At 38.8% G+C, this 26,247-nt stretch overlaps 2 protein-coding genes across 6 annotated transcripts; both read right to left on the bottom strand.

Moving 5' to 3' along the window:
* Nucleotides 1-1,597: 1,597 nt before the first annotated feature.
* Nucleotides 1,598-26,247, bottom strand: LOC117994311 (aldo-keto reductase family 1 member B1-like). Of its 5 annotated transcripts, none has more exons than XM_069507585.1 (7): nucleotides 15,019-15,115; nucleotides 4,750-4,892; nucleotides 4,242-4,383; nucleotides 3,529-3,723; nucleotides 3,007-3,206; nucleotides 2,453-2,608; nucleotides 1,598-2,060 (listed from the first exon to the last, which is right to left on the bottom strand). In XM_069507585.1, the coding sequence occupies exons 1-7, from the start codon at nucleotides 15,088-15,090 to the stop codon at nucleotides 2,015-2,017; spliced, it is 954 nt and encodes a 317-aa protein (XP_069363686.1). In that variant the 5' UTR covers nucleotides 15,091-15,115; the 3' UTR covers nucleotides 1,598-2,014. The 5 variants fall into 5 exon arrangements, with proteins under 5 accessions (XP_069363686.1, XP_069363685.1, XP_069363683.1 ...); XM_069507584.1 differs by lacking the exon at nucleotides 15,019-15,115 and adding an exon at nucleotides 7,104-7,240; XM_069507582.1 differs by lacking the exon at nucleotides 15,019-15,115 and adding an exon at nucleotides 5,638-5,772.
* On the bottom strand, nucleotides 9,029-13,679 carry LOC117994046 (aldo-keto reductase family 1 member B1-like). Its single transcript, XM_034981921.2, has 7 exons — nucleotides 13,499-13,679; nucleotides 12,791-12,933; nucleotides 12,283-12,424; nucleotides 11,551-11,745; nucleotides 11,123-11,322; nucleotides 9,918-10,073; nucleotides 9,029-9,767 (listed from the first exon to the last, which is right to left on the bottom strand). Exons 1-7 carry the CDS (start codon nucleotides 13,571-13,573, stop codon nucleotides 9,722-9,724), a joined length of 957 nt encoding a protein of 318 aa, XP_034837812.2. The 5' UTR covers nucleotides 13,574-13,679; the 3' UTR covers nucleotides 9,029-9,721.

The raw sequence follows: 26,247 nt of genomic DNA, 5'->3' as shown, positions 1-26,247 counted from the left end.
GTAGTTAGAAGGACTCATGCCAAGGTCTACAGAGTTGTAAGGCGGAGTCAACAGTACGGGAGGATGGCCACTGGGAAAGTGTCAGCAGTGGCCAACAGGACCCAACAATACGCGACGATGGCCACTGAAAAGGTCTCCACGATAATTGATACAACGCAAAAGTACGCCGCAAACGCGAAAGAAGAAATCACAAATACAATAAGAAACTTAACGCAATGTCAAACATGTCACCGTGAAAATGAATCAAACAAAGCTCAAAATTAAAGTGATATTTGAAATAGAAAATCTAAATTAGATAGTATAGTCCGCGACAGGTCGATATGGCAATCGGGGAGGGAACGCCCCGCACTAGCCCGGTGCGGGCGACGTGCGGGTGGTCTGCTGTCGTCACAGAGTACATTATATATACTGGAAGCTGTCACCCCCGATTGCTATCTGTCCGAGTCGTCGATCCACGAAGAGAAGTGAGTATAGGACTCTCTCTGTTATGTAATCCCATTAAAATGACAGAGATAAAAAATCATAGGGCATTAACCATTTCAGTCACATTTGAGTCACCAACCAACACAAACAAAACTGTGTTTTCGAATTGAATTTCGATTTTTTTTAACATTTTTAATTTAATTATTTCGAATGTTTTTTGAAAATACGTTTGTGGTTGGTGCCACTCAAGATGGTTAGCGGCCTTTGAGTTTGTCATTTGTATGGGATTATGTAACAGAGACTTCTCTCTGTGGATCAAGTATATAGCCAGAGCCTCAATAGCTCAACGGTTAAAGGAGCGGACTGACATCTGAAAGGTCGCCGGTTCAAACTCCACCCGTTGCACTATTGTCGTACTTTCTCCTAGCACAAGCTACACTTAGTATAAAGGGATAGGAGAATATTAGTCATCATGACGAACTTTGCTAATATTCTTTAAAAAAATAGTTGATTTGTTTCGTGAACGTATGTGAACGTTTGTTGGTTATTTAATAGGTAATTATTAAATTGAAAATCAGTTTTGAAGTTTTTAAGGTTCCGTACCTCAAAAGGAAAAACGGAACCCTTATAGGATCACTTTGTTGTCTGTCAAGAAACCTACAGGGTACTTCCCGTTGACCTAGAATCATGAAATTTGGCAGGTAGGTAGATTTGGGGAAAAATCTGAAAACCGTGAATTTAGGGTTAGATCACACAAAAAAAATTAAATTGTGGTCATGAACTAATAATTAGTATTTTCAACTTTCGAAGTGACTATATCAAGTGGGGTATCATATGAAAGGTCTTCACCTGTACATTCTAATACAGATTTTTATTTATTTTTATGCATCATAGTTTTTGAATTATCGTGCAAAATGTCGAAAAAATACGACTGTAGTACGGAACCCTCATTGCGCGAGCCTGACTTACGGTTTTTTTACATTTAATTATTTTCTTGACTCATCATCATCATGATCAACCCATCGCCTGATTGACGCCCAACGTGTGATTCAGCTGTGGTACAGTTCAAATAGCCTTATCAGCTTAATACGAGGTAGTTATTTCGAAATTACAGACAGACACTTCAATTTTATTTATAAGTATAGATTAACTCTTGTATCAATGAAACACAAGATAGTTTTAACATTTTTATTATTTTATCACAAAAATAATGTAGTACCTACCATCTTTACATATTATTATATTCCTACATGAGTATAATAACTTTGTCATTAAAACTAAAATATTTCCTTAATGAAAATAATTTCAATTAAGAATAATAGTTTAAAAGATTCAAAATGAAAGTATAACTTATGAGTACAAATAGTTTTTCTTTTTTATACTTTTAGTTAAATAGGTGTACCGTACCGTATAGTTCATACAAAATGAGTTCTCACGCGCCATTTTAACTCTTATGGGTCAACTGGCATGTTCACCTTTAAAATAAGGACTAGAATCATACTTTTGACATGAAAATTGACACAAAAAGTTAAAATGGCGCGTGAGAACTTATTTTGGCCCCATTGTAACGGTGAATATTTTAAACCAGTAGTTAAAATTCTTCGTTTTCAAATGGATGGTATTTGTGACCGAGCGACCTGAAAATCAACAATTTATTAGTTTTATTCAATTCATACGGGCACACGCTTGACCACAATCACACCTGATGGCAAGTGGTAATGTGGCCTAAGATGGGACGCGTTTACCTACGTTTTTGTAGGAAACACATATCTATTTATCAACGAAGTAATCATTGATTGTTTTAAACAAATATAATCATATTTTACAAGTTTGATTTTTATTTCACAGTTCTTATGGTGGATCCACAAGCTTGCGACAACCTTACTTCAAAACTTTAAAACTTAAGTTATACGTAACGTAAAAAAAATGGTTTATAATATAAACGTCAGCGCTCTACAAAACCACTATCTCTTTCTAAAGATCGATTTATGTACAATATTTCCTGTCGGGTACAGTATGTTATACTTACGCCGTCATAGGCACGAAGCGTCCGTTGCAGTCGAAGGTGTCTATGAGCTGCACGTCCTCGGCGGACAGCTGGAAGTCCAGCACCTGGTAGTTGCTCTGGATGCGGGACTTGGTCACGGACTTGGGTATCACGATGTTGCCACGCTCTATCTGGTACCTGGAGAAGACAGGAAACTTGGACAAAACGTTGACGCTTCATCTACACTGGCAGGCGTCAAATGTTACCTACATTCGACGCTAAGTAATGTCAAAGCCGAACTTTAAGGATGCTTTTTTACGTTTTTTACCCCTTTTCGGGGTAATTTGTCCATTTATAAAAGACTGCTAAAACACTTAGGTCACGAATATGGGGACGTATATTTAGAATTTGGAGACATTTTCTTAGAACTTGGAGAAATATTTCAGAATTTGGCGGACAATTTAAGAATTTAGGGGCATTAACAGTATGGAGTTAGTTATTTATTTAAGAATTTGGAGTCACACAGCACACTAGATAATGTATGGGTTGGAGTTGTTTTATGATAATGCTAGTTCGGGCTAAGGTTCTTTGCTCACCTGATGAGCACCTGCGCCACAGTCTTGTCCAGGCGGTCAGCGATGGCCTTCAGCTTGGGGTCGTCCATCAGCTGCGGCTCGCCCGGCTTGGCCCAGGGCCGGTCGGGCGAGCCCAGCGGCGAGTAGGCCGTGAGTTTGATTCCCCGCGCTTCACAGAACTCCTGTAGGCGCTTCTGATTGAGGTATGGGTGACATTCCACCTGTAAGATGTAGAGAAATTTACTAATATTATTGAATTTCATATTGAAATTCATTTGATGTCATATAACCTTGTGAACTTTAGCTCAAAGCAAAACATACCATACACTACTATATTAAATGACCTGCTTTACCACATGCTTAACAGTGGCACCTTTTCTCAAAACATTACTTAGTTCAATTCAATTCAATTATCAATTATTGGCTTTTAGGTGTGCCAGCTGGGCACAGAGTGTTTCGCCAGTGTCACGTTTATGGAGAACATTACTTAGATACCACAGGATTTATAAAGGCATTTTTTATGACACTACTTATTTAACTGACCTGATTGACCACAGGCTTGACAGTAGCACTCTTCAGCAGTCGCTCAACCTGCTTGGAATTGAAGTTGGAGATACCTATACTCCTGACCAGGCCTTCGCCCACCAGGTGCTCCAGAGCCTTCCAAGTGTCCACATAGTCCACATCCGAGAACTGGATCTTGCCAGACTCGTCTGTTGGGAACATCTCTCCTTCTTCCTAAAATAGAACAAAATAGAATTACAGGGGTCCATCATCGACACAAGTAAACTGCTTAAAAATAAATACAGTTTTTCATCATCATCATCATCATCATCATCATCATGGTCATCTACATTATACAAGGAACCTAATTTCTTCATCATCATTATCAACCGTTAGACGTCCACTGATGGACATGGGTCTCTTGCAAGGACTCCCACACGCCACAAACTCACACCGCCGCCATCCAGCGGTTCTTGCTTGATGTCGTCCGTCCACCTAGTAGGGTCTTTCAATGCTGTGCTTTCCGGTGCGAAGTCGTCACTCTAACACCTTGGGACCCCAATGTGTATCGGTTTTACGAACAATATGCCTTGCACATTGCCACTTCAGCTTCGCAATCCACTGAGCTGTGTCAGTTATGAAGAACTATGAAGTTGTTAAAATAGTTTGTGGAAACCACATCTATCCCATATGGAACTACCCATGAGTCCAGCAGTGGACGTCCATTGGTTGAGGCGACGATATTCCCTTACCTTGTAGGCCTGAGGCCAATGCATCAGATACAGGTCCAGATACTCCAGGTTGAGGTTCTGCAGGGTTTTCATCAGGGCCCCCTTCACCAGGTCTGGTCGATGGAAGGTGTTCCAGAGCTTTGATGTGATGAATAGATCCTCTCTAGAACATGATGTAAAGGTTATCTAGTTTATTTGATGACCAGTTAGCCGTTGACTGCTATCTCATCACCTGGGAGTGAATGACAATGTAGTCTAAGATGGTAGCGAACTAACTAGGAAGAGGTAAGACAGATCTAGTTATAAAAGCTGACAATTAATGTTATTTTAGCACCTCCCGAGCAAAATTGAACCTTTATAGGATCACTTTGTTGTCTGTCTGTCAAGAAAATCTATAGGGTACTTCCCATTGACCTAGAATCATGACATTTGGCAGGTAGGTATTATAGCAAAAGTAAATGAAAAAAACCCCAAAAATTGCGGTTACATCACAAAAAAAATAAGATTGTGTGTATTTGGGGGTCCATACCTCTTAACAACCCCCTCCTTAATCTTGTCACTGATGGCTGCCCCCACCTCTGGCTCATTGCCATACACAAACGCACAGTCTATGTGTCGGTACCCAATGTCTATGGCATCCTTCACAGCTTGCACCACCTCGCCAGGCTTCGACTGAAGAATAAAACACAGGTTAAAGTTTTTAATTTAACTCAACTGGTTTGTTGAAACGGATGATGGTTTAGTGGTAAGTGGTGCTAGTGGTCAAAGTGTTGGCCTTCTATTCAGGAGATTGGGGGTTTGATCCCACTCACACACCACTAGGATGTGTGTTTTAAGAAAAAAAACATATAAAATAATAATCGAATTTCAATATTAGTTTTTAAAGTAAGTATAAGTCAGAAATATTACCTAAATTTTTGAAAATTTACTATCGTCTAAGTGTTCATTTAGTGCAGTAATGTAATAATTTTTCTGGTTTATATTAACAGTTTGCACTTTATAACGATCGGCCGTGGCTAGACCTGGGACCAATAAAGACCACAAAAACTTTCAGTAAGTAGGTACCTATCTTTCTTTCTCTAAATCTTTATTTGTTCCAATTACAACTTTGCTTAAAATTACCCTCGACCCCCAAACTAGGTTAACCCGTGTCATGGGGGTCAGTCTCTTCCCAGATATGCAATGACAATGATTAATATTCTTTCTTTAGAGTGTGTATGAGCGCGCGCGTTTCGCTGTGTGGGTTTACCTATACCTATATACATTTTCATAAGGGTAAAAATATATGTTTATACGGGATAAATTACTTCCAAACACCTAGAAATATCCAGAATTAGCCGCTAATGACAATACCTAACTCAGTAAATTGTTAAATAATAATTAGGTATAAAAAGTTGTATATTATCATAATATCTACCTTCCATGTTCCCAAACCTAGTATAGGGCACTCACAACCGTTTGCAAACTTCACATAAGGCATTTTTGAAGCCATTTTGTACAGTATTATTTTTAAATATCGTTGTATTTTTGAGGAAATATTTAATCAATTTCCTCGGAAGGAAACCGGCGAGTTGCAAACAATTTTTTACAATGATGACATTGACATTTGTTTTTCTTAGTGTTGCCAGGAAAATTTTGCGGCTTCCCCATCCCGTTAAGCTTGCTTGATTCCGTTTTTTAGAACTTGGGTACCTAACTATAATATACCTACATCCTACTCCATGGGTACTAAGTAGCGTAAGCCCTAATGAGTCCTAAACCATTGACTTGAGTAAATATAATAAATATTGCATACATTTTTAGAATTCATTCCCAATAATTTGCTTTATATGTCAACTGTTATGTCATGTCAAAGGTACGGTTCAACTATAAATTAAATTATTCATCCAAGTAAAAATATGATTAAAATCGTACTTTCTACATGACAGTTGAGAGAGACAAAATATGGCGAGTGAGTTCTCAAAATGGATGCACTATAGGTAGGTAGGTACTTTTTTATTTTTCATGCACAGTAGAATAATTTAATGTAATCTTACATTAAATTCTGATAAAAGAATTGAAATAAATAGATGCTTTCAGAAACAATTTCTGCTGAAAACATTAAGGGAAAAGATTTCCATTCCTCTCTCTTAATTCTGTCATGTCGAGCTTTTCCGCGCAAGCCTTTGATTTCCCACAAATCGGGAAACTTTCCGCTTGCTGGCAGCATTCTTGATTCAACATTCAACTTGCTTTTATTAGGGTTCCGTATCCTCAGGGTGCCAACGGGACCCTATTACTAAGCCTCCGCTGTCCATTCGTCCGTCTGTATCACGTGAACCGTGATAGGTAGAGAGTTGAAAATTGAAATTTTCACAGAATGCGTATAACCTATTATACCTATATAACCTATTATACCTATTTATATTGCCACTTAAACCAAAGAGTATATAATCACTATGTGACTTAAACAATAAATAATAAAAATTACAAAATGAGACGAAACCCTACGGTGTGCGAGTTCTTCTCGCACTTGACTAATTTTTATACCTACTTGGTCAAGCCGGTCGAGGTGACTTTGCTAAAATGGCTATAATCTTGTTTCTTAAGCCTATGCTTATAACGCGTAGAATTTAACTCCTCACGCGCCATTTTAACTTTTTGTGTCAAATTTCATGTTGCAAGTACGATTTTAGCCCTTACTCAGAATGAGTCATTATAAAGGTGAAACGTACTTTTGACATGACAGTAAATATTAAACATAGAGTTAAAATGGCGCGTGAGGGGTCATTTTGTACGGAATATGACATGACATTTTATAACATAGGATATGACATTTTATAACTAGGTAGTTACTCGAAAGCAGAAAGACATCGCTAATATGAAAATCAAATTAAATATTACCTTCCAAGTGCCCAATCCAAGTTGTGGAATAGATTTTCCATTGCTAAGCTTGACTACGCTACCTTTAACCATTTTTCTTTTGCACTCAAATCAAACGCGATCGCCGGCGGACTATCAAAACTGAGTATAAGTAGGAGTGGGCAAATTATCTTGAACTCGGGTTATCAATTATTATCAGTAAGTATTGTATATTACTATACTACTAGAAGATGCCGCTTTGACTACAAATACTCGAAATTTCAAAATGAAATGATTAAAAAAAAAAAGTTTAACAAGCGTTATTTCTTGTACGATGGTACGGAACACTCTGTGTGCGAGTCTGACTCGCACGTGACTGGTATTTTTATTTTGCAAATTCCGTGGACACTGGGAACCTTTGGATTTTCCAGGATAAAAAGTAGTCTATGTTCATTTCCTGGATGCAAGCTGTATACGTCTGTACCAAGTGAAATATGATACCTACTCTCGACTTCATACATTTAGATTTTTTAGAAGAATCCTGTCGCAAATCCTTGTTTTTCCAGGACAATAATTTAAGCCTTTGTCCGACCCCAGCATGTAAGCTATTTCTAAAGTTCTAAAAAAAGGTTAAACTGATGGGCCATGAAATGACAGCAGTCAGACAGACAGACAGGAAGACACACTTTTGCATTTAAAATATTAACTATAGATATTGATGAGATAAGTAGAGAGACACATAGGTAATCCTATTTACAAGTACGTACCTACCATAATATATTATCATTTTATCAGTTTAATACAACAATACAATAGTTAATCGACGTTTATCATTATCACTTCACTATATCCATTCTGGTACCTACTTATTATAAACTAGCTTGTGCTCGCAACTTCGTCCGCGTGGTTTAATTTTCAAAAACCCTTTCTTAGCGAATGCCTACGTCATAATAGCTATCTGCATGCCAAATTTCAGCCCGATCCGTCCAGTATTTTAAGCTGTGCGTTGATAGATCAGTCAATTAGTCAGTCAGTCACCCAGGTTTTTAAAAATTCCATGGGAACTCTTTGATTTTCCAGGATAAAAAGTAGCCTTTGACCTTTCCCGGGATGCAAGCTCCAAATTACCTTTCAGAAAAATCGGTTGAAAGGATGGGCCGGGAAAAGCTAGCAGACAGACATACAGACACACTTTCGCATTTATAATTTTAGTATGGACATTAGTATGGATATGGAACGGTCTTTTCCTATAGATTTTCCAAAAATTTTTTTTATAAAAATACCTAATCCAATTCGTTGCTGTTTTCAAAAATTATGGACGTACCTACAGCTTTATGTACTCGTAGGTACATTTCAGCGATTCAATCATAACCGACAGTTTCTAAATCACATCAGTTTTGGTGGTCAGATGCTGTACAGCATCAGGATTGAGGAGTTGGGATCCAAAATTTTTTTGGGACTGTAGCTGTTTATCTATCGATTTAAAAAAAATTACACAAATCGGTTCAGAAATCTTGGGATAATTCGGTGTGTATATAAATAGAAAAACATAACTCCTCCTTTTTTTAAAGTCAGTTAAAAAGTAGCCTATGTTACTCCCTTGTTAATCCTCTACTTGTCTGTAATTCCTGTAAACCTATTTTGAAGGGAAGTCCCTTCAAAATAGGTTCAGCCGTTATGGAGATTAGCCCGTTCAAACAGACAGACAAAAATTTTAAAAACGTGTGATTCAGTTATCGTACAGTTCTAATAACCATATGAGCCTAATATGAGGTAAGTACTTAGTTATTTCGATATTACAGACAGACACTTCAATTGAAGGGTTTGATCATGATGATGATGTAGTTGTTAAATACTTTACAGTTTTTAATAAAACACAAGATAGGTTTAACATTTTTATTATTTTATCACAAAAATAAACTGAAATGTCAAGAGTACGGTTCACCTTTAAAATTAGGACTAGTTAAGCGCGTTGGAGTAAGATCATAAATGGGGAAAGACCGTATTTGTTAAATATATTCCGAATTAGTACTTATTTTTCTAATCTGGTAACAAAGTGTGGGACGCCATTTTGTATTGCCCTACATCCCAGTAATCTGTGGTCCCAGTCCATGTTGGTCGTTCAGACGCAGCGGGCGTGAGTTAATGCACGTTATACTGGAAGAGTCGTCTTGTAGGATAATTTACGAGGTTTTTTTTTGGTGAGTAGGTGTTAGCTATTTTTTCAAATAATAAATCTTTGAGCTATCAGGATATGTGGTGTCTTGTGATATATCTGTTTTAAATAGGCTAAATAGGGCTGTAGGCTGAGATCCGGACTTTCCCCAAGCAGATATTATTAGGTGAAGTTCGGACTAAAAATAATCCGATCTTAAACTGGAGGGAAAATGCAAGTGGTAGTCAAACTTTATTTTAATCCGAACTTTAACCTCCGATGTTACGTAGTGTTGCAATCTATCGTTATGTAGCTGAGCTGGTTGATAAACAAAATTTCTCTGCGCTGGAACCAACGGACGCCATTTTTTACGTCAGCCGAAATAAAAATATACCAGCAGCTCATAAACTTCAGTCTAGTCTAGCTGACGTCACTAAAATGGCGGCCACGCGCATTAGCAATTTGCAGGATTTATAACGGTGAATATTTTAAATCAGTAGTTAAATTAAAATTCTTCGTTTTCAAACGGATGATATTTGTGACCCGCCGCCCTGAAAATACAACAATTTATTATGTCTCATTAACATCGAAATCACATCAGCCGAAATAAAAATATACCATCAGCCCGAAACTTCAGTCAAGTGCTGACGTCACTAAAATGGCGGCCACGCGCGTTAGCAATTTGCGGGACTTATACTTACGAAGGCATAGGCAGGACGCGTCCGTTGCAGTCGAAGGTGTCTATGAGCTGCATGTCCTCGGCGGACAGCTGGAAGTCCAGCACCTGGTAGTTGCTCTGGATGCGGGACTTGGTCACGGACTTGGGTATCACGATGTTGCCACGCTCTATCTGGTACCTGGGGAAGACAGGAAACTTGCAACAAAACGTTGACGCTTCACCTACACTGGTAGGCGTCAAACGTAACCTACATTTGACGCTTGGTTAAGAAGTTAGTATAATAGGGCTCTTTCTATAACGTAATGCCCTACAAATCATAAACGAAAACTTCAATGAGCGTTAACGTCACTGAGATTTTCGTTCCATTTTGAGTCACCATATCAACTAATCACAAACATGATTTTCCGGTCCATGATGATCCGGCATTCCGAACCAGTGGTAAATTAAAACTACCCGACGATTCAAAAGCACTTGTAAAAAGTTTACTTGAATAAAACATATTCTATTCTATTCTATTTCAAAAAACATTTGAAATTCAATTCGAAAACATAGTTTCGTTTATGATTGGTTGGTGTCCCAAAATGGTTAACGCCCTCTGAGATTTGTATGGGATTCGATCATAATATTGTAATAGGGTCTTGTACTGTGGAAATAAAATGATGTGATTTTTTGTATCATCATCATCAACCGATACACTTCCACTGCTGGACATAGGTCTCTTGTAGGACTTCCACACGCCATGGTCTTCCGCCGTCTGAATCCAGCGGCAGCTGCGACTCGTCTAATGACGTCCGTCCACCTAGTGGGGGACGACATCAGACGATATCAGGGGGATTTTTTATTAAAATATGAAAATTCCATCATTTTATTACCATAGTGCAAGACCCTTTTCTTAGTTCGGGCTAAGGTTCTCGGCTCACCTGATGAGCACCTGCGCCACAGTCTTGCCCACGGACTAGAGATATTATATTCCGTTATCTGTGGTCTTGCCCAAACATTGACTTGGCCTGCTAAAACATTTTGGTCACGAATATGGAGGCGTATTTTTAGAATTTGGAGACATTTTCTTAGAACTTGGCGGCATATTTCAGAATTTGGTGGACAATTTAAGAAATTAGGGGCTTTAACAGTTGTTATTTTTTTAAGAATTTGGAGTCACACTAGATAATGTATGGGTTGGAGTTGTTTTATCATAATGCTTAGTTCGAGCTAAGGTTCTCGGCTCACCTGATGAGCACCTGCGCCACAGTCTTGTCCAGGCGGTCAGCGATGGCCTTCAGCTTGGGGTCGTCCATCAGCTGCGGCTCGCCCGGCTTGGCCCAGGGCCGGTCGGGCGAGCCCAGCGGCGAGTAGGCCGTGAGTTTGATTCCCCGCGCTTCACAGAACTCCTGTAGCCGCTTCTGATTGAGGTATGGGTGACATTCAACCTGCAAGATGTAGAGAAATATACTAATATTATTGAATTTCATATTGAAATTCATTTGACGTCATATAACCTTGTGAACTTTAGCTCGAAGCAAAACATAACATACACTACTAAGTTAAATGACCTGCTTTACCACATGCTTAACAGTGACACCTCTTCTCAAAACACATTACTTAGTTACCACAGGATTTATAAAGGCGTTTTTTATGACATTACTTATTTAACTGACCTGATTGACCACAGGCTTGACAGTAGCACTCTTCAGCAGTCGCTCAACCTGCTTGGAGTTGAAGTTGGAGATACCTATACTCCTGACCAGGCCTTCGCCCACCAGGGGCTCCAGCGCCTTCCAAGTGTCCACATAGTCCACATCCGAGAACTGGATCTTGCCAGACTCGTCTGTTGGGAACATCTCTCCTTCTTCCTAAAATAGAACAAAATAGAATTACAGGGGTCCATCATCGACACAAGTAAACTGCTTAAAAATAAATACAGTTTTTCATCATCATCATCCTCATCATCATCATGGTCATCTACATTATACAAGGAACCTAATTTCTTCATCATCATTATCAACCGTTAGACGTCCACTGATGGACATGGGTCTCTTGCAAGGACTCCCACACGCCACAGACTTACACCGCCGCCATCCAGCGGTTCCCTGCGACTTGCTTGATGTCGTCCGGCCACCTAGTAGGGTCTTTCAATGCTGTGCTTTCCGGTGCGAAGTCGCCACTCTAACACCTTGGGACCACAATGTGTATCGGTTTTACGAACAATATGCCTTGCACATTGCCACTTCAGCTTCGCAATCCACTGAGCTGTGTCAGTTATGAAGAACTATGAAGTCAGAGCTATGAAGTTGTTAAAATAGTTTGTGGAAACCACATCTATCCCATATGGAACTACCCATGAGTCCAGCAGTGGACGTCCATTCGTTGAGGCGACGATATTCCCTTACCTTGTAGGCCTGAGGCCAATGCATCAGATACAGGTCCAGATACTCCAGGTTGAGGTTCTGCAGGGTTTTCATCAGGGCCCCCTTCACCAGGTCTGGTCGATGGAAGGTGTTCCAGAGCTTTGATGTGATGAATAGATCCTCTCTAGAACATGATGCGAAGGTTATTTAGTTTATTTGATGACCAGTTAGCCGTTGACTGCTATCTCATCACCTGGGAGTGAATGACAATGTAGTCTAAGATGGTAGCGAACTAACTAGGAAGAGGTAAGACAGATCTAGTTATAAAAGCTGACAATTAATGTTATTTTAGCACCTCCCGAGCAAAAAGGAACCTTTATAGGATCACTTTGTTGTCTGTCTGTCAAGAAAATCTATAGGGTACTTCCCATTGACCTAGAATCATGACATTTGGCAGGTAGGTCTTATAGCAAAAGTAAATGAAAAAAACCCCAAAAATTGCGGTTACATCACAAAAAAAATAAGATTGTGTGTATTTGGGGGTCCATACCTCTTAACTACCCCCTCCTTAATCTTGTCACTGATGGCCGCCCCCACCTCTGGCTCGTTGCCGTACACAAACGCACAGTCTATGTGCCGGTACCCAATGTCTATGGCGTCCTTCACTGCTTGTACCACCTCGCCAGGCTTCGACTGAAAAATATAATAAAGTTGAAAGTTTTTAATTAAACTCAACTTGTTTGTCGAAAGATGATGGCCTTCTATGCAGGAGATTGGGGGTTTGATCCCAGGCACACACCAGTAACATTTCTTAGATGTGTATTTAAAAAAAAAAAACATAAAATAATAAACAAATTTCAAAATTAGTCTTTAAAGTAAGTCACAAATATTACCAAAATTTTTGAAAATTTACTATCGTCTAAAATTACCCTCGAACTACCCCAAACTAGGTTAACCCGTGTCATGGGGGTCAGTCTCTTCCCAGATATGCAATGACAATGATTAATATTCTTTCTTTAGAGTGTGTATGAGCGCGCGCGTTTCGGTGTGTGGGTTTACCCGTATATTCAATGTACTCTGTGGGTTTACCTATACCTATATACATTTTCACAAGGGTAAAAATATATGTTTATAGGGGATAATTTACTTCCAAACAGCTAGAAATACCCCGAATTAGCCGCTAATGACACTACCTAACTCAGTAAATTGTTAAATAATAATTAGGTATAAAAAAGTTGTATATTATCATAATATCTACCTTCCATGTTCCCAAACCTAGTATAGGGCACTCAAAACCGTTTGCAAACTTCACGTAAGGCATTTTTGAAGCCATTTTGTACAGTATTATTTTTAAATATCGTTGTATTTTTGAGGAAATATTTAATCAATTTCCTCGGAAACCGGCGAGTTGCAAATTGAAAACAATTTTTTACAATGATGACATTGACATTTGTTTTGCTTAGTGAATTTTGCGGCTTCCCATTAAGCTTGCTTGATTCCGTTTTTTAGAACTTGGGTACCTACCTAACTATAATATACCTACATCATACTCCATGGGTACTGTAGCGTAAGCCCTAATGAGTCCTAAACCATTGACTTGAGTAAATATAATAAATATTGCATACATTTTTAGAATTCATTCGCAATAATTTGCTTTATATGTCAACTGTTATGTCATGTCAAAGGTACGGTTCAACCATAAATTAAATTATTCATCCAAGTAAAAATATGATTAAAATCGTACTTTCGACATGACAGTTGAGAGAGAGAAAATATGGCGAGTGAGTTCTCAAAATGGATGCACTATAGGTAGGTAGGTTACTTTTTTATTTTTCATGCACAGTAGAATAATTTAATGTAATCTTACATTAAATTCTGATAAAAGGATTGAAATAAATAGATGCTTTCAGAAACAATTTCTGCTGAAAACATTAAGGGAAAGGATTTCCATTCCTCTCTCTTAATTCTGTTATGTCGAGCTTTTCCGCGCAAGCCTTTGATTTCCCACAAATCGGGAAACTTTCCGCTTGCTGGCAGCATTCTTGATTCAACATTCAACTTGCTTTTATTAGGGTTCCGTATCCTCAGGGTGCCAACGGGACCCTATTACTAAGCCTCCGCTTAGGGATGAGACATACTTGCAAAATTCAATACCAGGGCTTCCAAGTACGAGTACGTAAAAATACCAGGGTCTAAAACCAGGTTTTAAATACTTGAAAGTATTTGGCAGTAAAGCTCCGAATCCGCTGTCCATTCGTCCGTCTGTCAGCGGGCTGTATCACGTGAACCGTGATAGGTAGAGAGTTGAAATTTTCACAGAATGCGTATTTCTATTGCCACTTAAACAATAAATAATAAAAATTACAAAATAGTACGGAACCCTACGGTGTGCGAGTTCTTCTCGCACTTGACTAATTTTTATACCTACTTGGTCAAGCCGGTCGAGATGACATTGCTAAAATGGCTATAATCTTGTTTCTTAAGCCTATGCTTATAACGCGTAGAATTTAACTCGTCACGCGCCATTTTAACTTTTTGTGTCAAATTTCATGTTGCAAGTACGATTTTAGCCCTTACTCAGAATGAGTCATTATAAAGGTGAAACGTACTTTTGACATGACAGTAAATATTAAACATAGAGTTAAAATGGCGCGTGAGGGGTCATTTTGTACGGACTATGACATGACATTTTATAACATAGGATATGACATTTTATAACTAGGTAGTTACTCGAAAGCAGAAAGACATCGCTAATATGAAAATCAAATTAAATATTACCCTCCAAGTGCCCAATCCAAGTTGTGGAATAGATTTTCCATTGCTAAGCTTGACTACGCTACCTTTAACCATTTTTCTTTTGCACTCAAATCAAACGCGATCGCCGGCGGACTATCAAAACTGAGTATAAGTAGGAGGGCAAATTATCTTGAACTCGGGTTATCAATTATTATCAGTAGGTATTGTATATTACTATACTACTAGAAGATGCCGCTTTGAGTACAAATACTGGAAATTTCAAAATGAAATGATTTAAAATAAAAAGTTAAACAAGCGTTATTTCTTGTACGTACGGAACCCTCAGTGTGCGAGTCTGACTCGCACGTGACTGGTATTTTTATTTTGCAAATTCCGTGGACACTGGGAACCTTTGGATTTTCCAGGATAAAAAGTAGTCTATGTTCATTTCCTGGATGCAAGCTGTATCCGTCTGTACCAAGTGAAATATGATACCTACTCTCGACTTCATACATTTAGATTTTTAGAAGAATCCTGTCGCAAATCCTTGTTTTTCCAGGACAATAATTTAAGCCTTTGTCCGACCCCAGCATGTAAGCTATTTCTAAAGTTCTAAAAAAAGGTTAAACTGATGGGCCATGAAATGACAGCAGTCAGACAGACAGACAGGAAGACACACTTTTGCATTTAAAATATTAACTATAGATATTGATGAGATAAGTAGAGAGACACATAGGTAATCCTATTTACAAGTACGTACCTACCATAATATATTATCATTTTATCAGTTTAATACAACAATACAATAGTTAATCGACGTTTATCATTATCACTTCACTATATCCATTCTGGTACCTACTTATTATAAACTAGCTTGTGCTCGCAACTTCGTCCGCGTGGACTACACAAATTTCAAAGCCCTTCTTCACCCCTTTGGGGGTTAAATTTTCAAAAACCCTTTCTTAGCGAATGCCTACGTCATAATAGCTATCTGCATGCCAAATTTCAGCCCGATCCGTCCAGTATTTTAAGCTGTGCGTTGATAGATCAGTCAATCAGTCAGTCAGTCAGTCAGTCAGTCACCCAGGTTTTTAAAAATTCCATGGGAACTCTTTGATTTTCCGGGATAAAAAGTAGCCTTTGTCCTTTCCCGGGATGCAAGCTCCAAATTACCAAATTTCAGAAAAATCGGTTGAAAGGATGGGCCGGGAAAAGCTAGCAGACAGACAGACAGACACACTTTCGCATTTATAATTTTAGTGTGGACATTAGTATGGATATGGAACGGTCTTTTCCTATGGATTTTCCAATTTTTTTTTTTAATAAAAATACCTAATCCAATTCGGTGCTGTTTTCAAAAATTATGGACGTACCTACAGTTTTATGTACTCGTACGTACATTTCACCGATTCAATTATAACCGACAGTTTCTAAATCACGATCCTGTGCAGCATCAGGATTGAGGAGTTGGGATCCAAAATTTTTATGGGACTGTCGCTGTTTATCTATCGATTAAAAAAAATTTACACAAATCGGTTCAGAAATCTTGGGAGATTTCGGTGTGTATATAAATAGAAAAACATAACTCCTCCTTTTTAAAAAGTCAGTTAAAAAGTAGCCTATGTTACTCCCTGGTTAATCCTCTACTTGTCTGTAAAAGTACCTTCAAAATACGTTCAGCCGTTCCGGAGATTAACCCGTTCAAACAGACAGACAAAAATTTTTAAAACGTGTGATTCAGTTATGGTACAGTTCAAATAACCATATGAGCCTAATATGAGGTAAGTACTTAGTTATTTCGATATTACAGACAGACACTTCAATTGAAGGGTTTGATCATGATGATGATGTAGGTAGTTGTTATTACTTTACAGTTATTAATAAAACACAAGATAGGTTTAATATTTTTATTATTTTATCACAAAAATAAACAGAAATGTCAAGAGTACGAACCACCTTTAAAATTAGGACTAGTAAAGCGCTTTGGGGTAAGATCATAAATGGGGAAAGACCGTATTTGTTAAATAAATTCCGAATTAGTACTTATTTTTCTAATCTGGTAACAAAGTGTGGGACGCCATTTTGTATTGCCCTACGTCCCAGTCCATGTTGGTCGTTCAGACGCATCGGGCGTGAGTTAATGCACGTTATACTGGATGAGTCGTCTTATAGGATAATTTACGAGGTTTTTTTGGTGAGTAGGTGTTAGCTATTTTTTCAAATAATAAATCTTTGAGCTATCAGGATATGTGGTGTCTTGTGATAAATCTGTTTTAAATAGGCTAAATAGGGCTGTAGGCTGAGATCCGGACTTTCCCCAAGCAGATATTATTAGGTGAAGTTCGGACTAAAAATAATCCGATCTTAAACTGGAGGGAAAATGCAAGTGGTAGTCAAACTTTATTTTAATCCGAACTTTAACCTCCGATGTTACGTAGTGTTGAATAGAATAGAATAGAATAGAATAGAAGTTTATTAGTTGATCCGACACATGATAAACACAAACACAAATATTTACAAAAAAAAACATTCCTTAAAATCTAATAGGTACCTATTATCTAAAATGTGTCGTGCCAACGAAAAGGCCCGAACTCAGCTGAATGTTGTGGTTACACGATGTAACCACAACGCTGGTTTTCTGTTCGAGCCCAAACGAGGGAAGTCCTGGTTAGTAGCATCATTATTTATTTGTACTTAAAATAAAATAAAATAATAAAAATAGGTCAAAATTGTGTTCTTTATTTTTATGTTACTGCTATTATAGATTAAACTAGGGGTTAATTTAGGGGTGATGTTGTTGTTTGGACTGCCACAAACTAGCTTACCGACTTTTGAATATTTAGTAGGTGAGCACGGTATAATCTTTTGAACGCAAATTTGGAGCCAACGTTACGGAAGGGTGGGGGGATGTCATTCCAGCATTTCGTGGCAAGGTATTTAAAACTGCCACGAAATGCTGCAGACCTGTGGCGTGGCGTCAATAATGGAGGCACTGTCGATCTAAGTCCAAAGGTTGGCTCGCGCCATACTAACTTTTTGTACAGATACTCAGGTTGCTTAGTTTTGATAATACCAAATAATAAAGTACCTAAAAGTAGATTATATCTGTTCTTCATTTTTAGCAAGTTGTTTTGATTTAAAAATGGAGTGACGTGAGATCTTGGTGGAATAGGAAAACAAAAACGAGCGCATGCATTTTGTATGCGTTCAAGTAATCGCCATGTTTTACCGAAAAGGCAAGGACCGTAAACTGTTATACAGTAATTTAATTTCGACAATATTAGTGTGTCACAAAGCCTAATTCTAAGGTTAATATTAATGTAAGGCCGAATGTTGCAATCTATCGTTATGTAGCTGAGCTGGTTGATAAACAAAATTTCTCTGCGCTGGAACCAACGGACGCCATTTTTTACGTCAGCCGAAATAAAAATATACCATCAGCTCATAAACTTCAGTCTAGTCTAGCTGACGTCACTAAAATGGCGGCCACGCGCATTAGCAATTTGCGGGGTTTATAACGGTGAATATTAATTTAAATCAGTAGTTAAAATTCTTCGTTTTCAAACGGATGATATTTGTGACCCGCCGCCCTGAAAAATGAAAATACAACAATTTATTATGTCTCATTAACATCGAAATCACATCAGCCAAAATAAAAATACACCATCAGCCCGAAACTTCAGTCAAGTGCTGACGTCACTAAAATGGCGGCCACGCGCATTAGAAATTTGCGGGACTTATACTTACGAAGGCATAGGCAGGACTCGTCCGTTACAGTCGAAGGTGTCTATGAGCTGCATGTCTTCGGCGGACAGCTGGAAGTCCAGCACCTGGTAGTTGCTCTGGATGCGGGACTTGGTCACGGACTTCGGTATCACGATGTTGCCACGCTCTATCTGGTACCTGGGGAAGACAGGAAACTTGCAACAAAACGTTGACGCTTCACCTACACTGGTAGGCGTCAAACGTAACCTACATTTGACGCTTGGTTAAGAAGTTAGTATAATAGGGCTCTTTCTATAACGTAATGCCCTACAAATCATAAACGAAAACTTCAATGAGCGTTAACGTCACTGAGATTTTCGTTCCATTTTGAGTCACCATATCAACTAATCACAAACATGATTTTCCGGTCCATGATGATCCGGCATTCCGAACCAGTGGTAAATTAAAACTACCCGACGATTCAAAAGCACTTGTAAAAAGTTTACTTGAATAAAACATATTCTATTCTATTCTATTTCAAAAAAACATTTGAAATTCAATTCGAAAACATAGTTTCGTTTATGATTGGTTGGTGTCCCAAAATGGTTAACGCCCTCTGAGATTTGTATGGGATTCGATCATATTGTAATAGGGTTTGTACTGTGGAAATAAAATGATGTGATTTTTTGTATCATCATCATCAACACTTCCACTGCTGGACATAGGTCTCTTATAGGACTTCTACACGCCACGGTCTTCCGCCGTCTGAATCCAGCGGCTCCCTGCGACTCGTCTAATGACGTCCGTCCACCTAGTGGGGGACAACATCAGACGATATCAAGGGGATTTTTTATTAAAATATGAAAATTCCATCATTTTATTACCATAGTGCAAGACCCGTTTCTTAGTTCGGGCTAAGGTTCTCGGCTCACCTGATAATCACCTGCGCTACAGTCTTACCCACGGACTAGAGATATTATATTCCGTTATCTATGGTCTTGCCCAAACATTGACTTGGCCTGCTAAAACATTTTGGTCACGAATATGGAGGCGTATTTTTAGAATTTGGAGACATTTTCTTAGAACTTGGCGGCATATTTCAGAATTTGGTGGACAATTTAAGAAATTAGGGGCTTTAACAGTTGTTATTTTTTTAAGAATTTGGAGTCACACTAGATAATGTATGGGTTGGAGTTGTTTTATCATAATGCTTAGTTCGAGCTAAGGTTCTCGGCTCACCTGATGAGCACCTGCGCCACAGTCTTGCCCAGGCGGTCAGCGATGGCCTTCAGCTTGGGGTCGTCCATCAGCTGCGGCTCGCCCGGCTTGGCCCAGGGCCGGTCGGGCGAGCCCAGTGGCGAGTAGGCCGTGAGTTTGATTCCCCGCGCTTCACAGAACTCCTGTAGGCGCTTCTGATTGAGGTATGGGTGACATTCCACCTGAAATTTTGTTTAATTCTTAGACCATAGCGCCGGCTCTAATCCAATATAGCGGGATTTCTCATGACGTTATATAACCTTAATACACTACTTAATTAAATGACCTGCTTTACCACATGCTTAACAGTGATACCTCTTCTCAAAACACGTCACTAATTACTTAGTTATTACAGGATTTCTAAAGGCAATATTTCATGACTTTATTTAATTAACTGACCTGATTGACCACAGGCTTGACAGTAGCACTCTTCAAAAGTCGCTCAACCTGTTTGGAGTTGAAGTTGGAGATACCTATACTCCTGACCAGGCCTTCGCCCACCAGGTGCTCCATCGCCTTCCAAGTGTCCACATAGTCCACGTCCGAGAACTGGATCTTGCCGGACTCGTCTGTTGGGAACAACCAATCTCCGTCTTCCTAGAATAGAATGAAATAAAATTATAGGGGTCCATCATCGACACAAGTATACTGCTTAAAAATAAATACACTTTTTCATCATCATCATCATTATGGTCATGTTTGTTATACAAAGAACCTAATTTCTTCATCATCATCATCATTATCAACCGATAGACGTCCACTGCTGGACTTAGTCTCTTATAGGGACTTCCAAGACACACCACAGTCCTGTGCTCCCGCAGACTTGTCCTAGTCCCTACTATTAGGACCCCTGTCCTAAGAGGTCTTCCAGCGCTGGGCTTTCCGGTGTGAGGTCGCGGACGAGTCTAGCCCCTTGAAATCCCAACGTCTATTGGTTTTTCAAACTATGTGCCACTTCAGCTTCACAATCCACTGAGCTTTGGCAATTTTTTTTTAATTTATAGACTAGCGCTTGTGGCAAGTGATGATGCAGCCTTGGATGGAGCGCGCTTGCCTAGAAGATGCCTATTCACTCTTGACTTGAAGGTACCCATATTATAATTGGAGGGGAAAACTGATGCTGGAAGGGTGTTCCAAATCTTAGCAGTTCGAATTAGAAATGAGGAGCCAAATCGCTTCGTACGTATCCGTGGAATTTCAACTACGAACGGGTGCAGACCTTGGCGATGCCTTGCGGTACGATAGTAGGAAGGTGAAGGAAGAACCAGGTCGAAAAGTTATTCAGCACACTCTTAGTTATGAAGAACTATGAAGTCCTGGACTTTATAGTTCTTCATAACTAAGAGAGGTTGTTAAATTAGATTGTGGAAATCACATCTATCGCATACGGAACTCCCCACGAATCCAGCTGTGGACGTCCATCGGGGCGTAGGCGATTCCCTTACCTTGTAGGCCTGGGGCCAATGCATAAGATACAGGTCTAGATACTCCAGGTTGAGGTTCTTCAGGGTTCTCATGAGGGCCCCCTTCACCAGGTCTGGTCGGTGGAAGGTGTTCCAGAGCTTCGATGTGATGAAGAGCTCCTCTCTAGAACAGGATGTGCAGGTTTTTAGGGTTCCGTACCTCAATATGAAAAAAGAACCCTGTTATAGGTTCACTTTGTTGTCTGTCTGTCTGTCCATCTGTCGTGTCTGTCAATAAAATAATACCGTAGTCCCTTAGTGAAACGTTGAACGTGAATACGAAATTTTATTGAAATTAGTTTTATATCAATCGAATAAAACTGGTTTTTCTTATAATGGTCGGGTAAAAAAATGTGAATTTTGGGGAAACTTCGCGATTTTTTTGTATCGAACCAAATTGCACCAATCGTGTTTTAGCTCTCGTGATTCAGTAAAGAATATCTTTAATTTTTATAGTAATAATATTTTTAAAAAAAACGTAGTTTTTGAGGCCAAAACTTGATTCTTTGAAAATCGGAAATGTGTCTTTTCGGATGCATATAATTAATATATTTGTATATTGACATATCCATACTTTTATTTAAAGAATATTAGCCATGTTAAACAACTAATATTCCCCTTTCCTCTCCAACTAAGCGTCAAGCTTGTGCTAGGAGTAGGTACGACAATAGTGCAACGGGCGGGGTTTGAACCGTCGACCTTTCGGTTTTCAGTCGACTCCTTTACCTGTTGAGCTATTGAGGGTCTTAAGACCGAAAGGCCAAGATTGGGAGTCCATACCTCTTAACAACCCCCTCCTTAATCTTGTCACCGATGGCCGCCCCCACCTCTGGCTCGTTGCCATACAAGAACGCACAGTCTATGTGTCGGTACCCAATGTCTATGGCGTCCTTCACAGCTTGCACCACCTCGCCAGGCTTCGACTGAAAAATAATAGTAAATTTTCTCCCACTTGCTTGGAATCGGCTAGTTTACTGAAGAAAGTATTTCATTACATCAGGGGACTGTTATTGGGTCTTTTCTGGCCGCACGCCAGCAATTTCCAAGAGGACTGTAATGGAAATTGCTGGACAGTTTTGTATACTACTAGCTTATGCTCGCGACTTCGTCCGCGTGGACTACAAAATTTCAAACCCCTATTTCACCCCCTTAGGAGTTGAATTATCAAAAATCCTTTCTTAGCAGATGCCTACGTCATAATAGCTATCTGCATGCCGAATTTCGGCCCGATCCGTCCAGTAGTTTGAGCTGTGCGTTGACAGTCAGTCAGTCAGTCAGTCACCTTTTCCTTATATATATATAGACTAGCTTATGCTCGCGACTTCGTCCGCGTGGACTACAAAATTTCAAACCCCTATTTCACCCCCTTAGGAGTTGAATTTTCAAAAATCCTTTCTTAGCGGATGCCTACGTCATAATAGCTATCTGCATGCCGAATTTCAGCCCAATCCGTCCAGTAGTTTGAGCTGTGCGTTGATAGATCAGTCAGTCAGTCAGTCACCTTTTCCTTTTATATATATAGATTAATGCTCAAAGTGTAATAAAAGATTTGCTCCAAGAAACTTAGGTAGATAAGGTAAGACAGATAGGTAAGTAGGTACCTATTTAAGATTTTGATTTTATTGTCTTGCGAGGTGTGAAAAGTAGAGTATTGAACTTGTGGGTTCAAGACTGTCTTAGTCTTGGGCGCCCCTAAACCCCGCGCCCCACTCAGGATTCTAGATGCAATACCCTCGCTACGCTCAGGAGTTACTCTGAATTCCCTCGTTACGTTTGAGATTTGCCCCCACGGCACCCGTGACGTACGCCGTAGCCATCTTAATCTTCTATTATATATGGGGTAATTAACTTCCACAAAGCCAGGAATGCCCAGAACTAGTAACAGAAGCCACTACCTAACTCAGTAAATTGTAAAATCTATTGATATAATTAGTAATTACCTACATAAAAAGTTGTTTATTAATATCTACCTTCCATGTTCCCAAACCTAGTATAGGGCACTCACAACCGTTTGCAAACTTCACATGAGGCATTTTTGAAGCCATTTTTGCAGTGCCTAATATTATTTTAATTATTTTTTTGAGTAAATATTTAGGAAGTCTCTAGCAGACCGACCGACACGGAAGGCGAATTTATTTTTATTGAGCCGACCGTCGCGGATCGTATCGCTAAATTTAAGTACCTATCTAATCAATTTCCTCGGAAACCGGTGAGTTGCAAATACCTAGGTACCTACTTAGATAACATTTTTAGGGTTCCGTACCTCAAAAGGAAAAACGGAACCCTTATAGGATCACTTTGATGTCTGTCTGTCTGTCAAGAAACCTACAGGGTACTTCCCGTTGGCCTAGAATCATGAAATTTAGCAGGTAGGTAGATCTTATAGCTGACATTTGGGGAAAAATCTGAAAACCGTGAATTTAGGGTTAGATCACACAAAAATATTAAATTGTGGTCATGAACTAATAATAAGTATTTTCAACTTTCGAAGTGAGTGACTATATCAAGTGGGGTATCATATGAAAGGTCTTCACCTGTACATTCTGAAACAGATTTTTATTTATTTTTATGCATCATAGTTTTTTAAATTATCGTGCAAAATGTCGGAAAAATACGACTGTAGTTCGGAACCTGCCTGCCTGACTCGCACTTGACCGGTTTTTTTTTAACATAATGATGACATTGCCATCTTTGCAGTTTTATCATTTTAAAATAACGTTGTAGTTAGTTTTGAGTAAATATTTAATTACTTCCCTCGGAAACCGGTGAGTTGCAAATAGATAACAATTTTTTACTTAATGATGATAATAGGTATTGACATTTTTTGATTTGCTTAGTGTTGCCAATGAAACTTTATAGCTTCCCATTAAGCTTGCTTGATTCCGTTTTGAACTTGGGTGAGGATGTACAAGTCCCGCAAATTGCTATTGCGCTGGAACCATGTCTCATTAACATTGAAATGACGTCATTTTGACGTCAGCCGAAATAAAAATATACCATCAGCTCGAAACTTCAGTCTAGTGCAGACGGCCACGCGCATTAGCAATTTGTGGGACTTATAACTATAAATTATAATATACATCCTACTCTGTGGGTGTAACAGGAAACCTAAACCGTTGACTTGTATACAAAAAGTACGGTTTTAATTCATTTGGGTACTTTTGACACGACAGTAACAGTTGAAACAGAGCAAATTACGCCGAGTGAGTTCTCAAAATTTATGGAATAATGCATATAGAATTATTCCATAAATTTTGAGAACTCACTCGGCGTAATTTGCTCTGTTTCAACTGTTACTGTCGTGTCAAAAGTACCCAAATGAATTAAAACCGTACTTTCGAACGTTGAGACGAAACAAATATGGCGAGTGAGTTCTCAAAATGGATGCACTTACTTACTACGTATTTTCTTTATTTTTCATGCACAGTAGAATAATTTAAATCTTATACATTAAATTATTGAACGGATTGAAATAAATAGATGATTTCAGAAACAATTTCTGCTGGAAATATTAAGAGAAAGGATTTTAATCCATTCCTCTCTTTTGATCTCTTCCGCGCAAGCCTTCGATTCCCCACAAATCGGGAAACTTCCCGCGTGCTGGCAACACTCCTAATCATCATGATTATGCAGTCTATACTCCATAATCATGATTCATGATTCAACAATTAACTTGTTTTAGGGTTCCGTACAAATATATTATTATATACATATATATATATATATATATATATATATATATAATATATTATTATACAATAATATTATTATAGTGGGTAGACTAGTTACGAACCCGAAGGGTAGGTACCAACTGCCAACACTGCCAACTGGTGCCTATCTAAGCCTCCGCTGCCTGTCCTGTATCATACTATTATATATTCTGTGCCTGTATCTCGTGACCCGTAATAAGTAGAGTTGAAATTCTCACAGGATGTCTATTTCTAATTGTATTGCCACTATCACAACAAAATAAAATGTAACTCCTCACGCGCCATTTTAACTTTTTGTGTCAAATTTCATGAGTACGATTTAATTCCTTATTTTAAAGGCGACCCCACAGGGTGAATCGTATTTTTGTCATGACAGTTGACCCATAGAGTTAAAATGTCGCGAGAGGAGTCATTTTGTACGGACTATATCTATAAATTTCAAAATGGTTGCCATGAAAATAAAAAAATAAAAAAACCGGCCAAGTGCGAGTCAGGATCACGCAATGAGGGTTCCGTACTTTAGTCGTATTTTTTCGACATTTTGCACGATAATTCAAAAACTATGATGCATAAAAATAAATAAAAATCTGTTTTAGAATGTACAGGTGAAGATCTTTCATATGATACCCCACTTGATATAGTCACTCACTTCTAAAGCTGAAAATACTAATTATTAGTTCATGACCACAATTTAATTTTTTTTGTGTGATCTAACCCTAAATTCACAGTTTTCAGATTTTTCCCCAAATGTCAGCTATAAGATCTACCTTCCTGCCAAATTTCATGATTCTAGGTCAACGGGAAGTACCCTGTAGGTTTCTTGACAGACAGACAGACAACAAAGTGATCCTATAAGGGTTCCGTTTTTCCTTTTGAGGTACGGAACCCTAAAAATACCAATTTCTTGTACAATAGTACGAAACCCTTACCCTTGCGAGTCCGATTCGCACTTGACTGATATTTTTTCAGTGTACTTACTACCTATCTATTGGAACCGGTCGAAGTGACCTTGCCAAAAAATTAAAAAAAAAAAAAAAATTACCCTCCAAGTGCCCAATCCAAGTTGAGGAATAGTTTTTCCATTGTTAAGCTTGACTAGCGGACCTTTAACCATTTTTCTTTCAAATCAAACGCGA

The sequence above is a fragment of the Maniola hyperantus genome, chromosome 26 (assembly GCF_902806685.2).
Source record: "Maniola hyperantus chromosome 26, iAphHyp1.2, whole genome shotgun sequence".
In the NCBI taxonomy this organism is placed as follows: domain Eukaryota; kingdom Metazoa; phylum Arthropoda; class Insecta; order Lepidoptera; family Nymphalidae; genus Maniola; species Maniola hyperantus.
This window is presented reverse-complemented; position numbering and strand designations above follow the sequence as displayed.